This window comes from Brassica rapa, chromosome A02 (assembly GCF_000309985.2).
Source record: "Brassica rapa cultivar Chiifu-401-42 chromosome A02, CAAS_Brap_v3.01, whole genome shotgun sequence".
Lineage (NCBI taxonomy): Eukaryota > Viridiplantae > Streptophyta > Magnoliopsida > Brassicales > Brassicaceae > Brassica > Brassica rapa.
In genome coordinates this window covers 2,201,522-2,228,773 of record NC_024796.2, presented here as the reverse complement: position 1 = coordinate 2,228,773, position 27,252 = coordinate 2,201,522, and the positions used below count along the sequence as shown (strand labels likewise).

At 38.1% G+C, this 27,252-nt stretch overlaps 4 protein-coding genes across 5 annotated transcripts; 2 read left to right on the top strand and 2 right to left on the bottom strand.

Moving 5' to 3' along the window:
* Positions 1 to 175: 175 nt before the first annotated feature.
* Positions 176 to 6,706, bottom strand: LOC103850838 (pre-mRNA-splicing factor ATP-dependent RNA helicase DEAH7). Of its 2 annotated transcripts, XM_009127628.3 has the most exons (17): positions 6,345 to 6,706; positions 6,131 to 6,242; positions 5,842 to 6,054; positions 5,647 to 5,684; positions 5,290 to 5,497; positions 4,967 to 5,134; positions 4,714 to 4,859; positions 4,387 to 4,487; positions 4,123 to 4,231; positions 3,617 to 3,794; positions 3,277 to 3,506; positions 3,014 to 3,190; positions 2,806 to 2,877; positions 2,543 to 2,719; positions 2,314 to 2,375; positions 2,074 to 2,226; positions 176 to 1,989 (listed from the first exon to the last, which is right to left on the bottom strand). In XM_009127628.3, exons 1-17 carry the CDS (start codon positions 6,348 to 6,350, stop codon positions 393 to 395), a joined length of 3,747 nt encoding a protein of 1,248 aa, XP_009125876.1. In that variant the 5' UTR covers positions 6,351 to 6,706; the 3' UTR covers positions 176 to 392. The 2 variants fall into 2 exon arrangements, with proteins under 2 accessions (XP_009125876.1, XP_009125877.1); XM_009127629.2 differs by lacking the exon at positions 6,345 to 6,706 and having other exon boundaries at positions 393 to 1,989; positions 6,131 to 6,248.
* A 968-nt stretch (positions 6,707 to 7,674) lies between these two features.
* LOC103850837 (callose synthase 3) lies at positions 7,675 to 17,766 on the top strand. Its single transcript, XM_009127627.3, has 43 exons — positions 7,675 to 7,881; positions 7,965 to 8,187; positions 8,273 to 8,373; positions 8,458 to 8,582; positions 8,709 to 8,802; positions 8,898 to 9,008; positions 9,070 to 9,186; positions 9,273 to 9,365; positions 9,462 to 9,553; positions 9,775 to 9,901; positions 9,984 to 10,121; positions 10,196 to 10,272; positions 10,365 to 10,458; positions 10,576 to 10,704; positions 10,792 to 10,906; positions 10,985 to 11,319; positions 11,405 to 11,457; positions 11,528 to 11,588; positions 11,676 to 11,757; positions 11,841 to 11,890; positions 11,978 to 12,064; positions 12,139 to 12,279; positions 12,349 to 12,443; positions 12,514 to 12,598; positions 12,674 to 12,834; positions 12,956 to 13,079; positions 13,174 to 13,274; positions 13,349 to 13,481; positions 13,561 to 13,712; positions 13,802 to 13,911; positions 13,993 to 14,115; positions 14,194 to 14,262; positions 14,338 to 14,527; positions 14,612 to 14,762; positions 14,855 to 14,974; positions 15,066 to 15,184; positions 15,263 to 15,346; positions 15,424 to 15,536; positions 15,633 to 15,862; positions 15,938 to 16,735; positions 16,818 to 16,868; positions 17,241 to 17,426; positions 17,518 to 17,766. The coding sequence occupies exons 2-43, from the start codon at positions 7,992 to 7,994 to the stop codon at positions 17,764 to 17,766; spliced, it is 5,862 nt and encodes a 1,953-aa protein (XP_009125875.1). The 5' UTR covers positions 7,675 to 7,881; positions 7,965 to 7,991.
* Positions 17,764 to 19,196, top strand: LOC103850836 (CLAVATA3/ESR (CLE)-related protein 40). Its single transcript, XM_009127626.3, has 3 exons — positions 17,764 to 18,621; positions 18,709 to 18,755; positions 18,894 to 19,196. The coding sequence occupies exons 1-3, from the start codon at positions 18,519 to 18,521 to the stop codon at positions 18,996 to 18,998; spliced, it is 255 nt and encodes an 84-aa protein (XP_009125874.1). The 5' UTR covers positions 17,764 to 18,518; the 3' UTR covers positions 18,999 to 19,196.
* Positions 19,197 to 19,328: 132 nt separating this feature from the next.
* On the bottom strand, positions 19,329 to 24,082 carry LOC103850835. The gene is made up of 11 exons (XM_009127625.3): positions 23,106 to 24,082; positions 22,579 to 22,781; positions 22,297 to 22,494; positions 22,038 to 22,205; positions 21,866 to 21,945; positions 21,555 to 21,630; positions 21,264 to 21,474; positions 20,974 to 21,173; positions 20,792 to 20,897; positions 20,380 to 20,469; positions 19,329 to 20,268 (listed from the first exon to the last, which is right to left on the bottom strand). Exons 1-11 carry the CDS (start codon positions 23,614 to 23,616, stop codon positions 19,520 to 19,522), a joined length of 2,592 nt encoding a protein of 863 aa, XP_009125873.1. The 5' UTR covers positions 23,617 to 24,082; the 3' UTR covers positions 19,329 to 19,519.
* Positions 24,083 to 27,252: the final 3,170 nt, after the last annotated feature.

Sequence of the window (27,252 nt, the reverse complement as noted above, 5' to 3'; positions counted from 1 at the left end):
TATTTTAGTTCTGTTTTTGTTTTTTGGCAAACGTTTACAATACCAAACAGAACATGTCAGTAAACTCATGAATTACAGTTTGCTCGATCTTGCTTCTGTTTTTGTTCTGTAAGAAAAAGATTACAATACCAAACAGGTTGTCTTTGGTGTCACACATGATTATATACAGAACATGTCATTACAATAAGATTCGGAATTAAGTTGAAAACCTCATAAATATCATGAAATGACAAGACATTAAAATCAAGCACGACACAAGTAGATTACAGTTTGCTCTATTTTGCTTCTGTTTTTGTTTTGTAAGAACAAAGTTTACAATACCAAACTAGTGCCTAGTGGTGGGTGGTCTTTGGTGTTTCACGTATTCGAACAAATAAGATTACTACAATGTTTTAGAGACCAAACTTCTTAGGCCTGAGGTAAGTGGTGCCTTTCTTCATGCCAGGACCAGAAACCTGTTGCTGCTGCTTTGCCCTTTTCCTCTTCTCTCTCTCTTTGCTTCTCACCTCCGCCTCCGCCTGATCTCTTCTCAGCTTCTCCATCTCTTCCTCCATCGCTGTTTTCTCTTCCTTCTGCTTCTTTTTGTGCTCCAGCATCGATGTATCCGAGTCCTTGACCGAGAAAAACATAGGTCCCAACTCAGCCAGCCAATGCGGCTCAACAGATGTAGCGCACTGCATATACTCCTTCGTGGTTAAGATCAGTTCGTGATACACCACGTAATCAGGAGTGTATCCCAGGCCATACAGTGCACTGCTCGGGTGCAAATGGCAAGGCATCCCGGTTCTACAGTTCACGTACTCACCAACACCCTTTAGTCTAGCTGAGTTGTGGAAATACGCTGAGCATATGGCTTTTCTCACGATATCCCAATCCGGCCCACACGACTTGAGCGGTATCTTGAGTTGCTTGAGGATATCCAGAAGCTGGGATCTTACTTCTCTAGCTTTCCTCAGACCTTTGACTTGCAGGTAATGGTCATTGCACCAGTCTCCTCTGTAGTCATGCTCTTTCCATTGCTTATACACGTTCAGTAGCGTCAGATGATCAGACTCCGGCACGAAAAACTTCTCCCTCGCGGCGTCGCTCTCTTCTGCTCTCTCTTTCGGTCTGAAGAACACTGAAGGTACTGAAAGCATCGACACGATCGTCAAGACCTCGTCTATGCAGTCGAGCCGTTCACCCATTAAGAGCATCTTCGCAAGAGGTGGGTCCAACGGGAACTCCACCATCTTCCACCCGAGATCAGTTAATCCTCCGACATTGCTGAGAGCGCCCAACACCCAAAGCTGGTACATAGAGTTGAGGATGTTCTCTTGTGGAGGTGGGTCCATGAAATCAAACTCTAGCAAGTTGTCTATTTTCAGCGACTTCAACAACAACACAACGTTACCCAGATTTGTTCGCTGAATCTCTGGCACGGGACTCGGCAACATCTCGTTTAGATATGCACTCTCTGTATACAGCCTGTAACATGTTCCCGGCCCTGTCCTTCCAGCTCTTCCTGCACGCTGATCAGAGGCAGCACGACTAATTGGGAAAACCTGGAGAGCATCCATACCCATTCTAGGATTGAAAACCTTCATCTTTCCATACCCCGTGTCAATCACATAGTATATTCCATCGACTGTCAATGATGTTTCAGCAATATTGGTGGCAACAATGCATTTACGTGCTCCATCTTCTGGTTTCTGGAATATTTTTGCTTGCAAGTCAGCAGGTAACTGAGAGTATATAGGGAGAATCAGTAGGTTCGTGACGTCTCTCTTGGATGATGCAATCAGCTGTTCCATTCTCTCCTTAAGAGAAAAGCACGCCGCTTCAATCTCATCTTGCCCGGTCATAAATATGAGAATGTCCCCAGGTGGGCTCGTTATGTGAATCGTCATTGCCTGTTTAACAGCGGCTTCAACATAGTCTTCACAAGGACTTTTAGAGTAGAGAATATTGACAGGGAAGGTCCTTCCAGGAATGTTGAATATAGGAACACTGCATTACCAAAGCAAAAAACATTGTCAAATAAGAATTCAATATTAGATTCAAAATGGGATTCGTCTGAAGGATAGTAATTACCTCCCGAAGAAATCGGAAAACTTTTGAGCATTAAGGGTCGCTGAAGTGACTATCAGTTTGAAATCACGACGCCGAGCAACAACTTTTTTCAGTATTCCGAAAAGGACGTCCGTGTTGAGTGACCTTTCATGCGCTTCATCCATCACTACCACACTATACAGAGTCCACAACACGATTAGCACATCATTCTACCTAAACCAGTTTAAAGCGTGATTTATTAGAAGGTTGATGCATACATACCGATACTTATCCAGGTCGGAATCTTTAAGTGTCTCTCTCAGTAGCACTCCATCCGTCATGTACTGTAATTTCAAAAGGAAATATGGAGCGTCAGAAGAGTTTTTCTGGTGTTATAACGAAGTGCTGATGCTTAAAGCGTGACAATTTGTCAAGCCAAGCTTTACTAGGCCAATTAAACCAGAAAATCACAAATAATCAAAAAGCAGTCTATTGCTTGGAAACACCTTACCTTGATAACAGTATTTGGACCAGTTACATCTTCAAAACGAATTGCATACCCCACTTTATCGCCCAACTCTGTTTCCATCTCTTCACTAACTCTCTTTGCAACACTCATAGCTGCTACACGTCTTGGTTGGGTGCAACCTACTATACCGTTTACAGTGTACCCGTCCTCGTGAAGATACTAGCAAAAAAAAACAAATTATAAGGTCAATGATTTAATTGTTTCATAATTATGTATTACCTGAAAAACTATAGTAAGGGAGCAACCTGTGTGAGCTGAGTAGTCTTTCCGGAACCAGTTTCTCCAACCACCACTATCACCTGGTTTTCTCTTATTACCTACAATGCATTAACAAGCAGACAGCTTAACGATTACTCATTGGACAAATAAGAAAAAGGAATCCCCTAAGGTAATAAAGCGTATTATGAGTCTGTGACCCAAGTATCAGGGAACTCTAAAGAAAAGATTACCAACCTGTAATAAATCATCTCTAACAGAAAATATGGGAAGATACTGTCGTTGCTGTGCCATGGTCTTTGACATGGCGAATTCACTCACAGCTTCTCCCTTCTTCATATGCTGTGCAAATTTAGCTTCGTTCTTAAAGTCTACTTCACCTTCGTCACCAACTTCAGCAGTATCGGCATCAATCTACAAGAAGTTCACAGTGTCACATTAGGTTCAACAACCTTATCAGTAATGATGTGAAAAAAACCAAAAACCATGAGATGCATTACCTGCTCAGCTGTTTTTTCAACACCAAGGATATTACCAAGGTTAGAACCTGCAAGCTCCCAAAATCGCTGTCGCGATTTATGCATACTTTGTTTCTCCCGAATTTCTCTCACAAGACCTGATCCTTTTCGCGAAATTATAGCCATGTCTGATGTGGGATCCTTTATAGGCATCACTGGCTCTGCTTGCTTTGTGAAAACGATTCTTCCATCAAGGAAAGGCGGCTTTGTATCTGCAATCACCCAACAAATAGAGTAAGTATTACTTGGTATGTTACATGAACTCCTATATCTGCCTTGTCGCTTTATCATGAAATTTGAGTTATTATAGTAATCTACATACCATGCACAAGAAGAATTGCTTTCCGTTCTTCCTCGCTATCAAACTCGGTCTGCACTTCTGTGCCTCTAACAGCTCCAGATCTGAGAAGCTGACGGTCTTCCCACTGGGCGTTATCAGCGTTAAGCTGAGAGTATTTTTTACTCTGAGCGAGTGACATTTTGCTACCGTCCCTTCTAACCTGCATTATAGTTATTATAAAGTGTTTAATATATTTAGTCTACTGCGTTCTTAAGCAGAAAAAATCAGAATATCAATACAGAAGAATTTGGAGCATTGAACGAAAAGCTTCATGCCATATCGCATTAACACCTAGAAACTTAACTAACATAATTACGCGAAATTTAGCTGAGTATACTCGGTCACGAGAAGTGAAGGGAGATGAGACGGTCAGAATGAATTAAACTAGATAATTTATGCAAAAAGGAAAAGACTAGACACAGATAGGAAATACAAGCAGCATCAAATAAAAAAATCATGGAGAATGTGTAGTTGGTATGGAAACATACCAGTCTTTTTGCCAGCTCAGCTTCCTTTTTCTGCACAGAAGCGTCATCTCCAAGAAAAAAGGATGCACTATCAGCATCAAACAGTGAGTTCCCTTCGTCCGTATCATACCTGTGAAACGACAATCATTTAGTTCAAACAAGCTTTATATAATCTGGAAACTGTCTAAAATTAACATGAAGAATGAGACTATACTCTTAATTCATAAATCATTATTGAATTTCCAATGCTTAATTTCCTGCCTCTAAAGGAAATTAAATACTTACCATGCAAGATCCGAGTGATATTCCATTTCCCGACGCATTGTGTCTGTGATCTCATGGTTAAATTCTTCAGCTCCTTCCGATCTATCCTCATCTGGATGCCCCTTTAGAAGACATGACAACATGTGACACAAGTATTACTAAAACCAAATAATTTATTTAAAGCAAAGAACTATAATTCTCATCAACATTCTTCAAGCAAGCATGACAAGAACTTGTTAAAGCACGGGAACAAAACAGATTTTCAGATCAAAAACACGGGAACGAAACAGATTTTCAGATCAATCTGACAACAAGTGGCATGACCTAATCCTAACTAAGAATACATACCTCCTTGGTCAGATCACCTTCCCTAGAGTCTGCACGTTGATTGGATCTTCCACCATACCTTGAGCCTGAGGATCTGACAGAGGACCCAGAAGCCCGGATTGGGACAGGAGAAGGTGCACCAATATCCCATGGAGAAGCAGAAGCCACTACATGTGCAGAAGGACATGGAATTAAATCCCGTTGTTAGTCTGGGCCCATGGATGCTACTAAAATAAAACCTACTTATAAATAATAAATTTCAAACACAACATACTTGTTGAGCGTGGTGTATCCAGCCAAGGGGAGGCTAAACGAGCATCTGGTGAAGCTGCACCTAACATGGGTGATGGAGAAGGCTGATGCCGTTTGTTGTAAGTAGAGTCTCTATCCCCGCGTGGACTATCTTCCCATTCCCATCTTCCATCATCCCAGTCTGACCTACCTGCATGATTTTGTGTTAATATCCATTGAAAAGGTCCACTAAGTTGTGTTGATGACATTTTCAGGCTTTTGGGAAATAAAGGTTTGAAAACAGACACATTCGTAAGGAAATAAATAAATTGTTATCATTATAATCTTCTACAATCTTTAGCATACCTGGAGTTCTCCTATCAACACTGTATCTTCCGCGCTTTTCTCCGTGATAATCTCGGGGTGATTCGCGATAGGACTCCCTCCCTCGGTAGCGATCCATCTCATCGTATGTGCTTCTCTGCCTTGACCGCGGAGTTTCACTTCTGTCATACCTATATTCGTTTCGGTTTCTACTGCTATCATCTCTCTCGTATCTAGATGTCCTAGGAGTCTTCATTTCAACAAATGGAAGAAAGATCAGAATACTAAAACTAAAGTTCCCAGTATGAATAAAAATTGGCCAAGTGATAATGAAAGACTGGAATCATTAGATAACCCAAAAAGAAATATAGGTTTCATTAGTTGGATAAATTGACTTACAGCTGAAGCTGCAGCTTTCTCTGTAGTCACAGTACTTTCTGCCATACAAAAAAAACATCATAAGGCATAAGAGAAGACTAGTGAAGGTAGTAATCTGTAGTTCAAAACAAAATGTAACAGGAGTTCTGTCTTTTCCATAGAGCATGAGTGCCATGTCGAACTAAATCGTACACAAGAAACAGAGAAAAAAAATACCTTGTGGAGTCTCAGATCTTGAAGATTTATCTCTATACCTTCTGCTGGAATGGTCAGGCCGACTGTTATCTCCTCCATCATCAATTCCCGATACTCCAGATCTATCATCTTCATCCATAGACGCTGAAACAGATACTGCAGGCTTCCTGGGGACCTTAAACTCCCCCTGAGACTTTGCACTCTCCCTTTTCTCCATTGCCCTCACATCTAAACCTGAGATTAAAAAAAACGATTAAGCTCGAAAGCAATCCATTGGATTACAATTGCTACAGATCTCCCAAATTCATACCTAGACGGGACTTCCTCTCCGGAGCTGTGAAAGTCAGTTTCTCCTTCACCGGAAGATCGCCGCCGGTTTCCTTCTCCGTTTCCGACGTCTCCGCAGCTTTGAATGGATCAACCTGCATCGGAGCAATACAATCAACGCTTGTACACAGCAACTTCCTCGAAATCAAATCAACCTAAACGCTAGAACAGCAATCAAGATACTTCTCGAAGCTTACCCCCATTGCTAAGTGGATGAATCGTTCGATTTCAGCTCAAAAACAACTATATTCCGTCCCGGAAACTAACCACGCAGAGCTTCGTCGTCCGTACTTCACGGCGAGGATACGTCTCCGGCGAGATTGGTTAGTTAGGGCTTCTTCCCTGAGCGCGCGTGAGGTTGCTATTCCAGAAGCTCTCTTTTTTTTTCTGAGTTTCCAATTTTTTTTTTTTTAAAAAGCTTTAAACTAACGCGAGTCCATTATACGCGTGGGTTAATTATAAGTTTCGAATGAGAAACCGACTTTTTGCATATGGGCCTTTCACCACAAACAGACGTATGTGTTTTGTACATATGGGCCCATTATGGGCCTTTCACCATAAATGATCTATGTGTTCTCTTACAATATGGGCCCAGTAATTTTTTCATCTGATTTACTATATGCACGAACTAGGACGGATCAAAAACCAATCTAACTGTTGATTTTTATTTTTAAGGACATCAAAATGCATGATACGGTACATTAACTATATTAGGAGCTTAACACCCGATAGATGTTAGTATGTTTTTGTTATTATTACTGAATGTGAACAAAAGTATGCGCTCTAGCCTTTATGTTTTTGTAAAAAAAAAAAAAAAAAAAAAAAAAAAAAAAAAAAGATCTTGGATGAAATTTTGTATGTATTTATAGCAATTATGGGTAGCAAGGGATGGACCCAACGTCTTGTTTCTATTGTCTTTATCTAACTTTATGTCATAGATTTGTTTTAAATGGGCTCATACTTGGATTTCAATCGGTATCTCTAAAGCAATCTGAACACTGGACGTAATAAAGACGAAAAAACAATTAGAAATCAAATAATATGAAAACAATCAGAGTTCATAAACCTATCATCATATTTTAAAGAATGTTTTTCTTAAGTTAAAGCCTAGTTAGCAAAATTACAGCCTAACAAAATGCGCCAAATCCTATAGTCTTGTTAAACCAACGGTAATTTAAAAAAAAACGGTGAAAATAAATTGGAAAAGCAATGACGAGTCATACGAGGTCAAAGAAAGACATTCATTGGAAACGGTTTCTTTTCTTTAATAATCGGAATCTCGACTTTTTTGAAATTCCTATTGAACTTTACAAAACTACCCTCTCCTTTCACAACCTTTTACCTTTTTTGTCTCGATGACAAAGATTGGTGGGACCTCATTTTTTAATATGCTCCATGACAATCCCCAAAATACCCTCACCAACATATCTTCAAACTTGTGGTATTACAGTAATTAAACCAAACATAAAGCCTATTTTCCGACACGAACTCCCAAAGTTTCCTTTTTTTAAATTCATTTAATTTTTTCTATTAAAACGGTGATAAATGAAAAAAAAAAAAAAAAACAAACAAACATTCAGGCCACGCACATAAGACATCTCTCTCTCTCTCTCTCTCTCTCTCTCTTTCTCTCTCACACACACACTTTTGCGTACTACTTAGCAGCTAAGTAGGCTTAAAGTTTCGCTGCTTTCCTTTGCTCATCCTCCATTGCTAGGGTTTCTGGATCTCTCTGTATGTTCCATTTCAATGCCCCATCTCTGCTCTTTATTAATCTAACCTTATCCGTCTCTAACGAGCTGTTCTGTCTCAAATAGGAACCTGGAGGTTTTAGGACAGGACTAATGTCGGCTTCGAGAGGAGGTCCTGACCAAGGACCGTCCCAGCCACAGCAGCGACGGATCGTACGGACTCAGACCGCTGGTAATCTAGGAGAATCATTCGACAGTGAAGTTGTTCCTTCCTCTCTTGTCGAGATTGCCCCTATTCTCCGTGTTGCTAATGAGGTTGAATCTAGCAACCCTAGAGTTGCTTATCTCTGTAAGCAACTTTTGCCCTGGCTTGTGATTAGTTTGTGTATCTGCTGCTGCTTTGTTTGTTAATCTGAGTCTTTTTTTTCACTTAGGTCGGTTCTATGCATTCGAGAAAGCTCACAGGCTGGATCCTACTTCAAGTGGAAGAGGTGTTCGACAGTTTAAGACCGCTCTTCTACAGCGTCTTGAAAGAGTGAGCCTCTTCTTTAAAATAGCAATGCTTTGTGTAGCTATCGATGTTTGTAGGAAGAACTTAACAAATGTGGTCTTTTTGCAGGAACATGATCCAACATTGATGGGGAGGGTTAAGAAAAGTGACGCCCGGGAGATGCAAAGCTTTTATCAGCATTACTACAAGAAGTACATCCAAGCTTTGCAGAATGCTGCTGATAAGGCTGACCGGTTCGTCTAACTTTTTCTTCAAATGGCTTTGTTTTTGACTCTTAAGATGTCAGTCAATTAGTGTTCTTCCACTCTTCGAGAGCAACTAATTTATTAACTGATGCTTTGTGTGCTGTTAATTGTCAGGGCTCAGCTGACAAAAGCATACCAAACTGCCAATGTCTTGTTCGAGGTGTTGAAGGCTGTTAATCTGACACAGTCTATTGAGGTTGACAGAGAGGTAACTTTGTTAGTCCTTACTATGTTTAGTATTTTCTCATTGACACATTTATTATTATTTTTTCAATTTCCTGTGCAACGTTATGTTTTTTTCAGATCTTGGAAGCTCAAGATAAGGTTGCTGAGAAGACACAGTTGTATGTCCACTATAATATCTTACCTCTGGATCCCGATAGTGCAAATCAAGCGATTATGAGATACCCTGAGGTTAGTCTTAACTTTGGGCACTGTTATATATCAGCGGGGTGATGTGATCCTTACTGTGCAGATCCAAGCTGCTGTTCTTGGTCTCCGCAACACTAGAGGTCTTCCATGGCCAGAAGGTCACAAGAAAAAGAAAGATGAAGACATGCTTGATTGGCTTCAGGAAATGTTTGGCTTTCAGGTAAATTTATTAGTCAGGGAAGTTTAGTTGAGAGTAATCTATAAGTCTGTGAAATGTTTTGTCATGTGTATGTTATGATTCTGCAGAAAGACAATGTGGCTAATCAAAGGGAGCACCTGATCTTGTTACTTGCCAATGTGCATATACGACAGTTTCCTAAGCCTGATCAGCAGCCAAAGGTTCGTACATTTTTATTTCAATAAAGTTTAGTAAATGTACTTTCGAGTTATCCCTTCGATTTGTGCTAAGAATGACAACGTGTTGTCCTCTCACAGTTAGATGATCAAGCACTGACGGATGTGATGAAGAAGCTCTTCAAGAACTATAAGAAATGGTGCAAATACCTTGGTCGAAAGAGTAGTCTTTGGTAAGTGCATCCTGTACACCTATATTTGATTCTGTATAGTTTCTTCAAGAGTAGCTAAAAGTTTGAAAATCTAAAGAAATGTGCAATGGTATGGTACTGGTCTAAGGAAAGGTTATACTTATATTTTTCACGAGCAGGGAATCAAGTTTTAAATGTTTACGCAAACTCTGGTGTCGATAATCTGTGAAGAAGCCCTGTTCTAATGTATTGTCTGCTTGCAGGTTGCCAACTATACAACAGGAAATGCAACAGCGCAAGCTATTGTATATGGCCCTATATCTTCTAATTTGGGGTGAAGCAGCGAACTTGAGATTCATGCCAGAGTGTCTCTGCTACATTTATCATCATGTATGTTCCACGTTGCATAGTCTTCTTCTTTATTCTATCATTCTTTAATCCTTTCTTCCTACTCTATTTCATGGTTTTGCAGATGGCATTTGAACTCTACGGTATGCTGGCTGGGAATGTTAGTCCCATGACTGGAGAAAATGTGAAGCCAGCTTATGGAGGCGAGGAAGATGCATTCCTGAGGAAAGTTGTGACTCCTATCTATGAAGTGATTGCCATGGTATAGCTTAAATTTTGTGTTCTTTACTTTTGCTTGTTAATGTTTTTACTTACATAATCATATACCATTCACAGGAGTCTCAAAGGAGCAAGAAAGGCAAGTCCAAGCACTCTCAGTGGAGGAACTATGATGATCTGAATGAATACTTTTGGTGATATATCCATCTATCTGCTGCTTTCACACAGTTGTAACACTCTTCATAAGTAGCTTTAGTGATAAGTTGTATGGTTTTCTACATTGCAGGTCAGTTGATTGTTTCCGTTTAGGTTGGCCAATGAGAGCTGATGCTGATTTCTTCTATCCGCATGTTGATCAGCCCAATACAGAAAAAGATGGGGTACACAATAACTACACATCTTCTCTTTTCTTGAATACTTGAATTTTTATTCTGGGAACTATAGTGTCTTGCTACATAAATTGCCTAACATCGTGTGTTTATGATCATATATCACAGGATAACAGCAAGCCTGCTGTGGCCAGAGATAGATGGGTGGGGAAAGTTAATTTTGTTGAGATTCGTTCCTTCTGGCATGTCTTTAGAAGTTTCGATCGAATGTGGAGCTTCTATATTCTGTGTCTTCAGGTATTATTATTACTCTCCCCAATTTTGTTATTACCCTTTTTTATGCTTATTCACACAAGATGTGACGCTGATGATAAAATTTGGAAGGCGATGATTATTATGGCTTGGGATGGCGGACAACCAAGTTCGGTCTTTGGAGCTGATGTCATCAAGAAAGTTCTGAGTGTATTCATCACAGCAGCAATAATGAAGCTTGGACAAGGTTGGTCAATGTCACTTTACTTTCATAAATTTACTTGAGTGACGAAAAAACTCGTTTACTAAAAAACTCTTTGTGCAGCTTCTCTTGATGTGATCCTTAGTTTCAAAGCTCATCGAAGCATGTCACTACATGTTAAACTAAGATACATCCTGAAGGTGCTATCTGCTGCAGCGTGGGTTATTATTCTGCCTGTTACTTACGCTTACAGCTGGGAAGACCCTCCAGGATTCGCCAGAACTATCAAGAGTTGGTTTGGGAGTGCCATGCACTCACCTTCATTGTTCATAATAGCTGTGGTCTTCTACTTGGCGCCTAATATGCTCGCGGGAGTGTTCTTTCTTTTCCCTATGTTACGCCGGTTTCTTGAGAGGTCCAACTACAGAATTGTAATGCTAATGATGTGGTGGTCTCAGGTATTCTTAGAAAATAATCATCAGTTTGTAATTTTTATTATAGCTGATGTGACCATAAATAACGGTCTTTTATTTAACCTTGCAGCCTAGACTCTATGTTGGCAGAGGAATGCATGAGAGCGCATTTTCCCTCTTCAAGTAAGGACTATATTTTTAACACATCATTGGCTTTTGGTTACTTATTCTTTTTTACATTTTCCTTTGGTAGATATACCATGTTCTGGGTGTTGCTTATTGCAACAAAGCTGACGTTCAGTTACTACATTGAGGTACATGTTTCTCTTATTCTTATTTCTGATAACCATTAACTGCACCCTTATTGCCACAAGAGTCTGATAAACTGGTATTGCTCACAGATCAAGCCTTTAGTTGCTCCAACACAAGCTATCATGAGGGCCCGTGTGACAGACTTTCAGTGGCATGAGTTCTTTCCTCGTGGTAACGACTTGTCACATACACTACATGACTACTGAAAGTAAAATATATTACTTTTTGTCACATATTTCATTTTCTTTGTGCAGCCAAAAACAATATTGGTGTCGTTATTGCTCTTTGGGCCCCTATTATTCTGGTAAACATAGTCACGTCCAACATTGTTCCTCTTCTTCCCCTACTTTGTGCTTTTGCTGATTTTGATTTTGTGTCCATCTTTCTGTAGGTGTACTTCATGGATAGTCAGATTTGGTATGCAATATTCTCCACAATATTTGGAGGTATATATGGTGCTTTCCGCCGCCTTGGAGAGGTATTTGAACTTGAGGTTTCCCTTTTTATTGTCATTGATGATCCCTTCATCCTTACCTTATTTAATTGTTACAGATTCGGACACTGGGAATGCTTAGATCACGGTTTGAATCACTGCCTGGAGCTTTTAATGACCGCTTGATTCCAGATGGAAAGAACCAGCAGAGGAAGAAGGGATTAAGGGCAACTCTATCTCATAACTTTACAGAGGATAAGGTTAGTTGAACCGAGTAAGCTGCTATCATGAACGTTTCTTCTCACTAACTGCATGAATGTTCACTTCAGGTACCTGTTAACAAAGAGAAAGAAGCTGCAAGATTTGCACAGTTGTGGAACACAATCATCAGTAGTTTCAGAGAGGAAGATCTTATAAGCGATAGGTAAATTTTGCATACCTTGTCTCACCTAGCTGAAAGAAACTGTGGAGCTCAACATTTTGAAAATTTCTAGGGAGATGGATCTGCTGCTTGTTCCATACTGGGCGGATCGTGATTTGGATCTCATACAGTGGCCTCCGTTTTTATTAGCTAGCAAGGTAATTTGTCTTCACATAACCAACATTGGAATTTAATCTTTAGGATTCTCTGATTTATTATTTTTTTGGCCGTAGATTCCAATAGCATTGGATATGGCAAAAGACAGTAATGGGAAGGACAGAGAGCTCAAGAAGAGGATTGAGAGTGACTCTTATATGAAATGTGCTGTCCGTGAGTGCTATGCTTCGTTCAAGAATGTCATAAAGTTTCTGGTTCAGGGAAACCGTGAGAAAGAGTAAGTTTGCGTTAAGTTTTTGGAACCATAACGTCTCTTACATATCTGCATTTGATTTTGATACTAGCAAGTAGCAACATTATATACTGTCTCATTGCCATCATATATCTCTGTGTTTCAGGGTGATAGAGTTCATATTCGCCGAGGTTGACGAACATATAGAGAAAGGTGATTTGATTCAAGTGTACAAGATGAGTTGTCTCCCTAGCCTCTATGACCACTTTGTCAAGCTGATCAAATACTTGGTAATGTTCTTCTTATGGTGCTGTTTATTTAAAGTCTTATTTATTCATTTATTTGACATTTGTTCCAATATCTTTGTGTTCTTATCCTCTACAGCTAGACAACAATGTGGATGATAGAGATCATGTTGTAATTCTCTTCCAAGACATGCTGGAAGTAGTTACAAGAGACATTATGATGGAGGATTCTATATCGAGGTTGGCAAAGTTTCTTGTGCAATAACATTGTCATATGAACATCAACATCTTATATACCCAATTTGTCTCTGTAGCTTGGTGGATTCGAGTCATGGTGGCACTTGGCATGGGGGAATGGTCCCTCTGGAACAACAATACCAGCTGTTTGCATCTTCAGGTGCCATTAGATTTCCTATTGAACCAGTAACAGAAGCTTGGAAAGAGAAGGTAATGCCAGACATCATATTCCTGCATGCAGTCTTCATATTATTACTTGTGCTCAAAATTTTAATGCCTGTATGTGCAGATCAAACGGTTGTATCTATTGCTGACTACTAAAGAGTCTGCAATGGATGTCCCCTCTAACTTGGAAGCAAGAAGGCGGATCTCTTTCTTCTCAAATTCATTGTTCATGGATATGCCTGCAGCACCGAAAGTTCGCAACATGCTATCATTTTCGTAAGCCTTTTTGGTCATTTTATATTTTTATGGAGATTTTTCATTATCAAACTGACCAAGTTTTTTCCTCCTTGTTATTCTTATTGTAGTGTGTTGACTCCATATTACACTGAAGAGGTCCTCTTTTCTATGCATGACCTGGACACACCAAATGAAGATGGTGTCTCGATCCTCTTTTACCTACAAAAGATTTTCCCAGGTTAATTTTATTTACATTCTGTTTAAAGTTGTACCTTAAAATTCTTGAACCACGTCTTGGACCTGACCTTTTATTCTGTAGATGAATGGAACAATTTCCTTGAGCGGGTGAAGTCAAATGAAGAAGAAATTAAAGAGTCTGTTGAATTAGAGGAGGAACTTCGTTTATGGGCTTCATATAGAGGGCAGACTTTGACTAGAACAGGTATATGCTCTTTTGGCTATTTAGATGGATACAATAGATTTTTGTTGTTAATAATCTTTTGATATTTTTTTCTTACAGTAAGAGGAATGATGTACTATCGAAAAGCATTGGAGCTTCAAGCATTCCTTGACATGGCTATGCATGAAGGTGTTCTTTCGTTAATCTATATTATACGAGACATGGCTTATTGATGCTGACTCATTCTGAAATTTGCTTCTTCAGATTTGATGGAAGGTTACAAGGCTGTAGAACTAAACTCTGAGAACAACTCAAGAGGGGAAAGATCACTATGGGCACAGTGCCAAGCTGTTGCTGACATGAAGTTCACATATGTTGTATCATGTCAACAGTATGGTATTCATAAACGGTCCGGTGATCCTCGCGCGCAGGATATATTAAGGCTTATGACAAGGTTTGCAATATAATCCTATTTTTTTGCTGTCTTTTTTTTCTATAAACTTGTTTGAAACTTATGGCTTTCTTTACAATTCGGCAGATACCCTTCGCTCCGTGTTGCATATATCGATGAGGTTGAAGAACCAGTGAAAGACAAGTCGAAGAAAGGAAACGAGAAAGTGTATTATTCTGTGTTGGTTAAGGTGCCTAAGTCAACTGATCACTCCAGCCTTGCACAAAATCTTGACCAGGTAATGCAAAAAAGTCCAACATGTATCTCTTCTTGTTTTGTTTTTATGCTTACATGGATGTGTATATTATATCAAACATCTTTGCCTTGTAGGTTATCTATAGGATCAAGCTTCCTGGACCTGCTATTCTTGGAGAGGGAAAGCCAGAAAACCAAAATCATGCTATTATTTTCTCTCGTGGAGAAGGTTTACAGACAATTGATATGAATCAGGTATGGCACTTGTTCTTCTTTACCTCAGCCATTATAGTTATCTCGACGCTTCATGTTGATATTAACTTTCTCTTGTTGCCGTTTTATTCAGGATAATTACATGGAGGAAGCGTTAAAGATGAGGAACTTGCTTCAAGAATTTCTCACAAAGCATGATGGTGTGAGGCATCCATCCATTCTTGGACTTAGGGAACATATATTTACTGGATCGTAAGTACTTTTTGCATTTCCATTTATTTCAATTAAATTTGGTTATCTCTAAGAGCAAATGTTGTTAACACTCTGCAGCGTTTCCTCCCTTGCTTGGTTCATGTCTAATCAAGAGACTAGTTTTGTTACCATTGGTCAGCGATTACTGGCAAATCCTTTGAGGTAAGTAGTGATTAGTGGACATGAGTTTTCTTGTTACCATTCCTAAATCAAAAATGTTTGTTTTTTTGCTTCTATAGAGTCCGTTTCCATTATGGTCATCCAGATGTCTTCGATAGACTGTTTCATCTAACAAGAGGTGGTGTTAGCAAAGCATCCAAAGTAATAAACCTCAGTGAAGATATCTTTGCAGGTATATTCATTCTACTCTTGCAAAGGACTATTTGTTTTCTTTCTCCCATTGATTCTTCTAAGTGATGCTGATTGCTGGTGCTTGTGTGTTGAGCAGGATTCAATTCTACCCTTCGTGAAGGAAATGTTACACATCATGAGTACATCCAAGTAGGTAAAGGAAGAGATGTGGGTCTAAATCAGATCTCTATGTTTGAGGCCAAGATTGCTAACGGCAACGGAGAGCAGACATTAAGCCGGGACATTTACAGGCTTGGACACCGTTTTGACTTTTTCCGAATGATGTCGTGTTACTTCACCACTGTCGGCTTCTACTTCAGCACTCTGGTACTGCTTCCTTATGTTGTGGTTAATCACACAAATAGTTCGGATCTGATTCATTTTTTTCTACTGTTTTCACAGATTACGGTTCTCACTGTCTACATCTTCCTCTATGGACGTCTCTACCTTGTCTTGAGCGGGCTCGAACAAGGACTAAGCACACAGAAAGGCATCCGAGACAACACACCTCTGCAAATAGCTCTCGCTTCACAGTCCTTTGTTCAGATTGGTTTCCTTATGGCTTTACCTATGCTCATGGAAATCGGATTAGAGAGAGGTTTCAGGACCGCCTTGAGCGAGTTCGTCCTCATGCAGCTTCAGCTAGCGCCAGTGTTCTTCACATTCTCTCTCGGCACAAAGACTCACTACTACGGAAGAACCTTACTCCACGGCGGCGCCAAGTACAGGTCCACAGGGAGAGGCTTCGTCGTCTTCCACGCCAAGTTCGCTGATAACTACAGACTCTACTCGAGAAGCCACTTTGTCAAAGGGCTTGAGATGATGCTGCTGCTAGTTGTGTACCAGATCTTCGGAAGTGCTTATAGAGGCGTGGTTGCGTATCTTCTGATCACCATATCTATGTGGTTTATGGTCGGGACGTGGCTCTTTGCTCCCTTCCTCTTCAACCCTTCGGGCTTCGAGTGGCAGAAGATTGTTGATGACTGGACTGATTGGAATAAATGGATAAACAACATCGGAGGTATCGGTGTCCCGGCTGAGAAGAGTTGGGAGTCGTGGTGGGAGGAGGAGCAAGAGCATCTCAGACATTCGGGGAAGCGTGGCATAGTTGTTGAGATCTTGTTGTCTCTGCGGTTCTTTATCTATCAGTATGGGCTTGTTTATCATCTCACGATTACAGAGAAGACTAAAAACTTTCTGGTATATAGACTTAGACTAAACTTCCAGTCTATAAAAGATCTTAGTGTTGGTATTAGTCTAATTTGATCGTTTCTTGACTCAGGTTTATGGAGTATCGTGGCTGGTGATCTTCTTGATACTGTTTGTGATGAAGGTGTGTTTTTTGCTTTGATACAATGATATCATTCTCTGTCAAGAAAAATAGATAACTTAAGTTGGCTACCACTTCTCAAAAATATACTTAATCAAAACTACTCTAATATTTGGGTTCAAGATTTAGTGATTATTGTTTACGGTTTAGTATTTTAGGATTGTGGGGTTGGGTTGATAAACTTCTATAAATGTTTTATAAAAATATTTAACATTTATAAATTATTTAGGAGTTACTTTAATCTTTTTATCAAAATTTAAAGTATGTATGAACATGGCTATTTTCAAATTTTTGAAAAGTGGTAGCTAACTTAGAGTAAAGTTGAAATTCTCCCTAAAAATAATATCATTTTGTTGGTGTTTGTTTGTGTCTCAGACTGTTTCGGTTGGAAGGAGGAAGTTCAGTGCGAGTTTCCAGCTGATGTTCCGGTTGATAAAGGGGCTAATATTCTTGACATTCATCGCAATCATTGTGATACTGATCACACTTGCTCACATGACGATACAAGACATAATCGTCTGCATCCTTGCATTTATGCCTACAGGCTGGGGCATGCTCTTGGTAAGTTAAAAAGAAAACATTCTAGTTGTTGGAGTCTTTGTTACGGGATGAAACTGAAACAGTATGGTGTGTTGTTGTGTGTTTTGCATAGATTGCGCAAGCGTGTAAGCCGGTGGTGCATAGAGCAGGGTTCTGGGGATCAGTGAGGACGCTGGCTCGCGGGTATGAGATAGTGATGGGACTGTTGCTGTTCACGCCGGTGGCCTTCTTGGCTTGGTTTCCGTTTGTGTCGGAGTTTCAGACGCGTATGCTTTTCAATCAAGCGTTCAGTAGAGGTCTTCAGATCTCTCGTATCCTTGGAGGTCATAGGAAGGATCGTTCTTCTCGGAACAAGGAATGATTCATTATCATCTTCACTTCTCATTCACTTGATGTAATGTCTAATGTCTTTAGCCGTTGTTGTTGCTGTTGGTACATGTAGCACGAATCAAATGGATGTGATATTAGTTTAAAATTATTTTAATTATTTATTGCCAATGTAGAAACAATGTAGTAATATGTTTCAACTTTTAACCATCCAAAAATATTTTAAACTTTCATCCACGATATTAAAGCTTTTTGCAATCATGTCTTTGAGGTTTTTTAGTACAGCAAAGATGATTTTAATTGAAACATTCATGTTTATCAAAAAAAAAATTAATTGAAATATTGATGATATGTTTTTTTCTTCTCTTTAAAACGATCTGATTTTTCGTTGGACTTCTAAAATGGGCTCTCTTGGTTATTTATTATTATGGAAAGAAGCCCGACTTTGCTCATAATTGGGCCAACATGAAAGCCCACTAACTCCGCTAAAGAACAAATAAACAAGCAGCAACGTGGCGCGTAAAACCAGCTCCACGACATTTGTACGAGAATGAATATTTGTCTGACTCGTTCCAGCCTGTAAACGGTAATCATCGTCCGTACAGGTTAAAGTGACGGATTTAAAGTTAAAAATAATAAAATGACGGATTTGCCCATCTGCTCCACATCATGACGAGGGCAAAACCGGAACTTTCACTTTATTAATTTAGACGACACCTCTTGACACGCTCACTCTCTGTCACTTCTTTCTTCAACAAAGGGAGGTTTTTTCATTTCGTTTTGAAAATGGCGGCGATGAGATACAAAGGAAGCCTTCTCATCACACTCATCATCTTCTTCTCCATCGTTCTTCTTCAATGCCCACTTGCTTACTCCTCTTCTACAAAATGTAAGTCACTCTCTAAGAATCTTTTTAAATCTTTTCTAGGCCCTTGGTTTCTATGAAATGACTCGGTCTGTTTTCTTTTGTTTCTAGCGTTCTTTTGGTTAGGAGAAACTGAAGATATGAACGCCATGAAAAAGGTAAAACATAGTTTTTGTTTCTAGCGTTCTTTTGATACTCGTTTTGTATTCAACGTATGGATATAATATAATGTTTGTATTTACTTTTCTATTTTGATGAATAAATAATATCATTAAATATAATTTTGGACAACACAGGAGAAGGAGATTGATGTTGGATCAGCTTATGATGTTGAAGAAAGACGAGTTCCCACTGGATCCGACCCTCTCCATCATAACCATGTTCCCTTTGCTTCTCCATAGATTACATCTGCTGTTTCCCATAGTTCACTTATAAGTTTGTAACACGTTTTACAGTTTCCAGGTTCTGGGTTTTGTTTGTCCGAAATGTTACTTTATTTTCAGGGTTTTTGAATTGATTAGCTTTATTAGTGTATACAATCTCAATTGAATAAACGCATGAAACAGTTTTGTCATCTTCTAATAAAATATTGTGAAAAAAAAAACAATTTAGTACGATTTTAGTTTTCACTGGTTGAAGACTGCAACCTAGTCTGTTCTTTTTTTTTTTTTTAAGAATCATTACATTGATGACCAATAAAATAAAAGATGTTCAATAAATTGTCATGCAAATTTGTGAAAAAAAAACTTTAGTCTATATATTTATAGTAACTTGCAACATACATTTGTAGATTAAATTACATAACACAAACCACCTAATCAAACTAAACATCTAAACACAACCCTTATAGCTATTTCCTTAACACTTTTTCTTATTTTTCACCCAAAATACTTAAAGGAGCTTTTTTTAAGTAAATCTTTCTTCAAGTTTGTTGTAAACTGAAGTACACATTGTATGTTTCATCTCTTAAGCTGAACAATGGAGATAACACAAAGTTCCTCTGTGCTCCGTTCATCACAAAGCTCATAGGATTGTATTGACTCATCCCTTTCCTTAACACGAAGCTTGCTGCCTCTTTGAACTTCTCATCGGTCCCATCAGACTCACACTTGAGCCTCAGTTTCATTCCAGCCTTCATGGTTTGATCACTGTACACATAACAACCCTTCTTGCTCTCTAGCATTAAAGAAACACTCCCCTGCTTCCCATCAACTCCAGCTACTAAACGAAACCTCGAGGCTTCTTTATCACTAGAAGAAGAACCTTGAACCGCAAGGGAGCTATCAGTTGCTTGCGTCACAAGCATCCCAGGGAAATCAAACGGTTCGATCATAACCTGGCTTCCAATTAACTCCTCTGGACCTGTTGATATCCCTCCTTTGGAATCATCAGCAGTCACGAGCCTGAAAGTTGCTGCAACGGCGGCTTGTGTCCCTGGCGCAGGTATGGCTTCTATGGTGATGGTTTGGTTGTTATTTGACAACACGTAAGATACGTTTCCAGATTGTTGTGAGAGTGTGACAAGGTGACTGTTGTGTGTTTCAGGTATAGAGCTTATCCATATGTTATCTTTAGCCTGAGTTGTGATACTCCATTCCCTGCTCGTGAGTCCAGCTAACAAGTAAGGGCCATAGAGTATGGCCTGAAGAGATGCGTACTCTGGCCTATCATCTGATAAATCAGTTTATGTTCTCAGAACAGAGTTGTACACAAGTCTTATACACTATGAACAAGATCTACTTAAAGACAGTGTAATCAGAAGATGCAGAACAGTGGCTATACCTTTTATAGCTTCTGTTCTGATACTCAAGGGTAGCTCCATGGTTACTTGATTTCCTGATTTCCAGTTCTGTTTGATGGATAGAAAGTTACCTGCAAAGCAAAAGGTAGCTCCAATATGATTCTCATTTACACATTCTAGAGACTATAGCAGCAACAAAGGACACCTAGAGCTGATTCTGTTCTTAAAATCTATAAAACCAATTTAATGTTATAATCAATGTTCAATAAATTGCTAGGCGCTACTTAGACATTTTATTATGAGATTATTGATTAGGCGGACGTCTAGACTGATTTTTGTGCACCTAGACCGATTTTTTAAAAAACTAGTTCTAAATTACTCATTTAGTTTAGTTCTGATTTGCCGCTGGACAGATTTTTAGAACACTGGTTACAATACGGAATGTTAAATTACCTGAAGCTGGTACTTTCAAAGATTGTCCATTCAAAGAGACTTTAGCACTTTCAGAGTTTGTCCAAACAGGTATCCTTAAATTCAAAGTGGACTCCTTTCCCATTCCCTGCAAGAAAATCACATTCCATCAGACTCTACATTCAGAGGAAAAGAGTTGCATCTAGTTTCTACCAGAAGCTTACCCCTTTGGAAGAAGAGAAAGTGAATGTCACACGCATGTACGGATCCCATGACACAACCGGTTTAACTGTCTGAGATAGCGAAACACCAGAAGACTTCCAATCAAGTGAGCTTGATATATACTGTGTGACATAGAGAGCTGGAGACTCTCCATCTTCTTGAAAATATATAGAATCTCCCAGTTTTGAAAAAGATTCAATTCCTGTGAACAGAAACCAAAACAGAACCATCAAAATCTATCTTTTTTCTTTTAAGAAAAGTAGCAAACAAGATGGTTGTAGTAAAGAGTTACCAGTGCCATAGCAACACCAGAAGGCATCATAAGGTGTTCCCCAACCGTGATAAGTCACAGCCTTAGAAACACCTTTACCCAATGGGAGCATGTAGATCATCTTTCCAGGCTCGGTTCCCCTTTGAATCCCAAGCACACCGTTTGTCAAAGCACGCTCGTAATAGTCTGCATAACTAACTTCTTTTGTCCACCTAAACAGATTCCTAGACACCTGAAAAATTGTATTAAGTTGTTAACAGTGTAACCTTGAGCTAAATAAAAGATAACAAAAACAGAACTTAAAATGCTTACCTTGAGCATGTTGTAAGTAGTACATGATTCCTCATTTTCAGTTTGCAGCGTAGTCGCCAATCTCTTTGGATCTTGCCTAATGTTTAACATTTCCAGATAATGGTTTAGAGTTAAAACTAAGGTAGTGTCAAAATGAAACAAACTCTTATTAGAGACAAAGTTTGCCACATCTAAAGTTGGAAGAGATCTCAACTAATATATAAATAAATGAGCCTATCTATCTTATATATTAATTGAGATTCCTTCCAACATTCGATGTGAGAGACTTTGTCTCTGATAACTCTAACATCAGGTCATGTTAGTACTATTACCAAAACTCGCCGACTGATGTTCCTCCGGTCGCATAGCTGTGGGAAGCATTGACTATATCCATAAAGAACATTGAGATTTCCTGGAAATACAGACATCAGAATCAAGAAAAAAAAGATCAATGTTTTCTTTTAAAAAATCTCACACTTTTCAAGATTATGTATGCTTCAGTACCTTATGGAGTGGATCACCAGTGATTTCATACCGGAGTTGGGAACCAACCACAATGGGAATATGTGTGTTAGAGTGGAATCCACTTATATCATCAGCCTGGATTGCAAGCACTCCAAGAAAACAAGGCTTGTCAAAGAGATGTGCCAGCAGCAAATACTTGGAGTCTCCCTGCAAGAGTCCAATAAAACTATTGATATGACACAAAAGCTAGATGTAGATAATCTAAGGAGGAGTCTGATAAGATTTTTTAAAAATTCACAGTGATGCTGTATATCTGGTAAAGAACATCATTCATGCCACCAGTCTCCTCGTTTAGTGACTGCCAATGTCTTTCAACGCTGTACATCTTTATCACATTACGTACACGGACGTAGAAGTAATCAGCCATCCATGTTGCCATTTTCAGAGCTTGACTGTTCCCTGCCAACTTGTACTGATCCACCAAGCCGGCTAAAATCTGACAAGATTTAGACATAGAGTTGAAACCTTTTATCTAAGACATCTATCTACATAGTCTAAATCAGAGAGTATGAGTGTTCACCTTGTGGATGGTGTAGTATGGAGCCCAAACAGGCTTTATAGCTTCAAACCGGTCGAAAAAGCTCGAAGGAAAAGCAGAGAGATAACCAGTGCCAACCTTCTCCTGGCAAGCAGATAAAGCTGAGACAAGAGATGACATCTTTTCCTTGAGAGTTTCATTATGAGTACTTGCCCACATGTAAGCTGTTGCACTCAAGTAGTGACCTTCAAAAACAAAAACAGTCAGATTCTTTTAAGTGTCTATGCAAATGTTTAAGGTGAGAATCTTTAAAGAGCCTATGCATTTTTATCATGTGTTCTAAAAATCGGTCTAGTCCAACTAGTCAGCAACTCGGATCTAAATGAAACGATTTTTCTAGACCGCGCTAAAAGAAAATTGGTCTAGGCGTCAGCTTAATCAATAATTTCATATAAATCACCTAGACCAAACATCAAAATCTATAAACCTATTTTTTTATTCCATACTATCAAAAACACAGATCAAGAAATTAAAATTGAATTGGAGAAAAAGAGTAAGCTTTATATTACCAACAAAATGGCCACGGAGTTCACTACCAGGCCCCTCCCAACCTCCATAAGGATCACCAGGAGCAACAAGACCAGCAGCTTTACGGAAACTCCAACTCAAACCATCAACATCCAACATCAACAGATACTCAAGATTCGTCTGCTGAGCCCTCCACTGGAAGGTGCTCGGATCCAGCCTAACGTCGTGCAAGGAAACGTCCTTTAAGAAGCTACCAGAGGAGTTATCCGAGTTCTTGATCTTACGATACATGATGGTCCAGCTGTATTCGTCTTCCTCTTCTCTCAGCATCTTGCGTGGTAGCAAACTAGACCAAGCTGAGTCATCGGTGGGCGTGAGGTGGTAATGAGAGAACATCTCTGTTTTGAGAGATTCGTTGTTTGATCGGAGAAGCTCGTTGCGGAAAGTGTGGGATGAGAGCTGAGAAGGAGTGTTTGTACACTCTTTCGCTAGACAGACGAGAAAGGTTATGTGTAGTAGTAACGCAACCGTTACGATGAGACCAAACTTCATCTCTGTTTTTCTGTAAGTGTTTTAGAGAAAAAAAGATTTTTTAATAATGATCAAAATGAAAAACCCAGATTCAGATTCTAAGAAGAGAATGAAAAGATTCTAAACAGTTAGAGATCGTTGGGGAAGAGAAAGAGTAATGAGATGGGGATATTTATAAAGCGTGGTAAAGTAAAAGACTTTTGAAAGATTAAGCAATGTCTGCCACAAAAATAACAAAACAAAAGGATGTAAGAGATTCGAGGAGGAGGAGGTCACGGATGCTTTGTCGTTTTCGCTGTCTGTTTTTTTGTAATGGACTCTGTTTCGATGAAAGATGTCTCTGTTTTTTTTCTCGAGATGAAGAATGCACTACTAAACAAAAGGCACACACCAATAACGATTAAACAAATAGTATTATTTTTTTTATCAATGTTAGTGATTAATTATGTTTTTCCTTCCCTAAATCGCTGATTAGGGGAAATGGGAAGGAGAGAGAGAGGAAGAGGTTTTGGTTGCAGGGAAGAAGATAGTGGTGGAGTGTAGAGAAAAATAAATAAAGTATTTTTTGTCAACAGATAAAGTAATAGATAGAAGTTACTTTAACTAATTTTCTTACGTGGCGTTAAAATTGATACAAAAAGAATTATGCTTATGTTGTGTTAGTAGTGGCTTAGATTAAAAAATAAGTTACATTCTTAAACTTTATTATAGTGTTAGGAATAATTCCAACTTATTTTAACTGCTAATTTTTAGACAAAAGGAACATATACTAGGTTGACAAAATGAAACTAAGTTACAGTTGACAAAAGAAAAGAAACTAATTTACTAATTATTTTCTTGAATGATTGGAGCACAGCTGGATAAATACAACTGGACTAGGGTGACATGTGAGTTATTTCTACTTAAATAAATAGTTGTTATTTTTTTTGCTAAATTTTTTTTTTTACTTTACTAAAGTTATTTGTTGTGCGACTTTTTCTTATGAAAGTAACTAATGATTCCTCTACATTTTACCAATCGATGGCTCTTGTAGATCTTCTGGTCTGTGAAGGTTGCTTATACGTTTTAGCAAGGCATATAGAGATAGTAGGTATAGAGAAAACAAAATCAAGAGATGGCTTAATACTAGATAAGAACAAATCTACCTAGGAAGCTTATTTTGTAAAATGACTTACAGAGATAAATATTCATAAAAATCACTCATATCAAACTACGAAATTCATATCAAGAGAACAAGGCATGTGGTTTGTGTTAATGCATGTTGTTGGAGAGAAATAAGAATTTATATCATTACTTTTTTTAAGTAAGCAGTATCAATAGTTACAGCTAAAAACTACATATGCATCCGCATAAATGCCTCTAGATAACAACTATAGACTACACAAACAATAAATGATTCTTAAACTAGCCAATTGCATGTAATTATTTTTGCTTGAAATCGTGTTCTTATATCAGTGTCTTTGTTTTATAGTATATGGAGAAATTATGTATTACGGGTTTTTCTTCTTCCACAAGCGAAGACTCTTTCAACCTAATTATATAAACTTGTAAGCTGGTAGTAGTAATAATAGTTCATTGAATTCAATATTCCTGGAGGTTTATTTCAAGATTCTCTTTGGCCAATTACATTCATAAAGAATTAAAGAGTAAATTCCATCGGCAACGTCAACTATAAAATTATGAGTGTTTGATAAGTTTTACATATAATAATTAGATAAAAACTAAAGGAATTTTAGGAGCATTTCAACTCAGCTCTATATTTTCTACTAAAATATAGTAACTTTTATTATAAAATGAATTGACTCCAATATATGTTTTTATAATAGATTTCTTCTATTTTAAAAGAAATAAAAATATAATATTTTTATTCTAAATATAGAGATAAAAACAAAGTTTCTCAAAAAAATTCTCTAAAAAATAGAGAAAATTTATTATGAAGTCACACATTAGAATAAATTTCATCTTTATAATAGATTTTATCTATTCTATAGGAAAATATAGAGTTGGGTTAGATTGTCTAAATGCTACTATAATCGTGAACTGTCGATATCCATGTAAACTGGCATGCAATTATTATGTTATGTATGTATGTAGATCTAAACAAGGATATTAAATATCAAAAATAAATGAAAAGATATACACTGAAAGAGTTGTTGTGTAGTTATGGAGAGTGATGGATGGTTAGTTAGATGTATTCGTCATTTGTCAATTTTGTGGACAAAAATCTTTTGGACATTCCGATCAGTTTAGTGATTTTCATCTAGGGTTAAGGTATCTGCTGCCGTCAACTTATTGGATCAGATTATTTTTGTTGGGAAAGCCAATGGTTCTTGAAAGTTAAGGTATAATCTCTGAATAATACGATGACGTCTAGTAGTTTGTTGCTTCAAGAAAGGAACATTATCTACACGTCAATGTTAACAGCCCAAAGGTCTCTTTTTCGAGTATAGTGCAAAGGATACACGAGTTACTTTTTTCTTCCCACTTGTACACACTTCATATCTATATATGCGCGCATAAGAAAATCACCCAAGATATTATTACGAGTTGTTGAAAAGAAAATCAGTTATATGTTGTAAATCATTTACTAGTAAAGTTTCTTTCAGAAAAGTTCTGAGAAACGTCCTAGTTATCATAACGCATGTTTTAATTTACCTATGGCTTCAATCCCAATACCGCGGCTCCTATGTTTCAGTTTCAGCAACGTTCTTAACTTCATCATTGTCAGTACGACAGTATATATCAGTGAAGCTCTTACTTCAACATTGTACCTATGCAACATTTGTTGACTACTCCCTTTAGCGGACAAAATATTTAAATAATTAATAACGAATTCGGACGGGATAATGTTCTGCTTTAGGATTTTAAATATAATTGCTTGGCAGATAAAGAACAAAAAAATACTGTCTGAGAAAATTAAAACAAACTAGTGGTGGTTGACATAACATGGCACTATGGCAGTTTAGTTAAATCTTACGATTAGTTATAAGAATCAGCACTAACCATAAAAACTTTAATTAATAGGATGCTTCAAAGCATACTTTGTATCACATACTTGTTATGTAATTCTCTCATGTACGGTGTATATATATACTCAAGTAACTTAAAAGCATCAAATACGTGTTGTGCAATCCTCTCCAGCACGTTATTCATATGTTCTTTGTATCGTATCTTTTTGTTTTTCTACAAAGCTTATGATGAAGTTTATCGGGAAAAGCACATTTCATCACTTATACCATTGATGAATAAACTTATATATGTAATCTAATTGTGTATGATGATGATTTTGTTTTGTGTTTCATTTGATCAGAAACTTTGATTGTTTACGTAAAATATCAAATGCCTGTTCGGCGACGGATCAAAAGGATGAATTATTGCTAACCATTAGATCACTTTTTGTAAGTAAGACATGTAGAAAATTCGTTACAAATTCGTCCTTCAGAGACGAAACACAACGCCATCTTCAATTTTTATGTGAGAAAATGTTGCAATCTCTTTTAAGTTCTAATCTCATGATTATGAGAATAGCATTTTCTAATTTAAATATTGTAATCATGAAGTTAACTTGATGGATAATATGTTTTAACTGACGGACAATATCTTCACTATACAGTATTAATAATTTGAAGGGTTAAAGTGTTTCATGGTTTTGTGATT

Coding starts and splice junctions, on each gene's coding strand:
- LOC103850837 (XM_009127627.3), top strand. CDS start 7,992: ATGTCGGCTTCGAGAGGAGGTCCTGACCAAGGACCGTCCCAGCCACAG. Junction 15,185..15,262: donor GAACATATATTTACTGGATC/GTAAGTACTTTT, acceptor AACACTCTGCAG/CGTTTCCTCCCTTGCTTGGT. Junction 15,347..15,423: donor TTACTGGCAAATCCTTTGAG/GTAAGTAGTGAT, acceptor TTGCTTCTATAG/AGTCCGTTTCCATTATGGTC.
- LOC103850836 (XM_009127626.3), top strand. CDS start 18,519: ATGGCGGCGATGAGATACAAAGGAAGCCTTCTCATCACACTCATCATC. Junction 18,622..18,708: donor TTACTCCTCTTCTACAAAAT/GTAAGTCACTCT, acceptor TTTTGTTTCTAG/CGTTCTTTTGGTTAGGAGAA. Junction 18,756..18,893: donor ATATGAACGCCATGAAAAAG/GTAAAACATAGT, acceptor TGGACAACACAG/GAGAAGGAGATTGATGTTGG.
- LOC103850835 (XM_009127625.3), bottom strand. CDS start 23,616: ATGAAGTTTGGTCTCATCGTAACGGTTGCGTTACTACTACACATAACC. Junction 21,475..21,554: donor CTACTTACAACATGCTCAAG/GTAAGCATTTTA, acceptor ACAATTTTTCAG/GTGTCTAGGAATCTGTTTAG. Junction 20,898..20,973: donor CTTTCTCTTCTTCCAAAGGG/GTAAGCTTCTGG, acceptor ATTTTCTTGCAG/GGAATGGGAAAGGAGTCCAC.
- LOC103850838 (XM_009127628.3), bottom strand. Junction 5,135..5,289: donor TGTTGATAGGAGAACTCCAG/GTATGCTAAAGA, acceptor AAAATCATGCAG/GTAGGTCAGACTGGGATGAT. Junction 2,878..3,013: donor TTAGAGATGATTTATTACAG/GTTGGTAATCTT, acceptor AATGCATTGTAG/GTAATAAGAGAAAACCAGGT.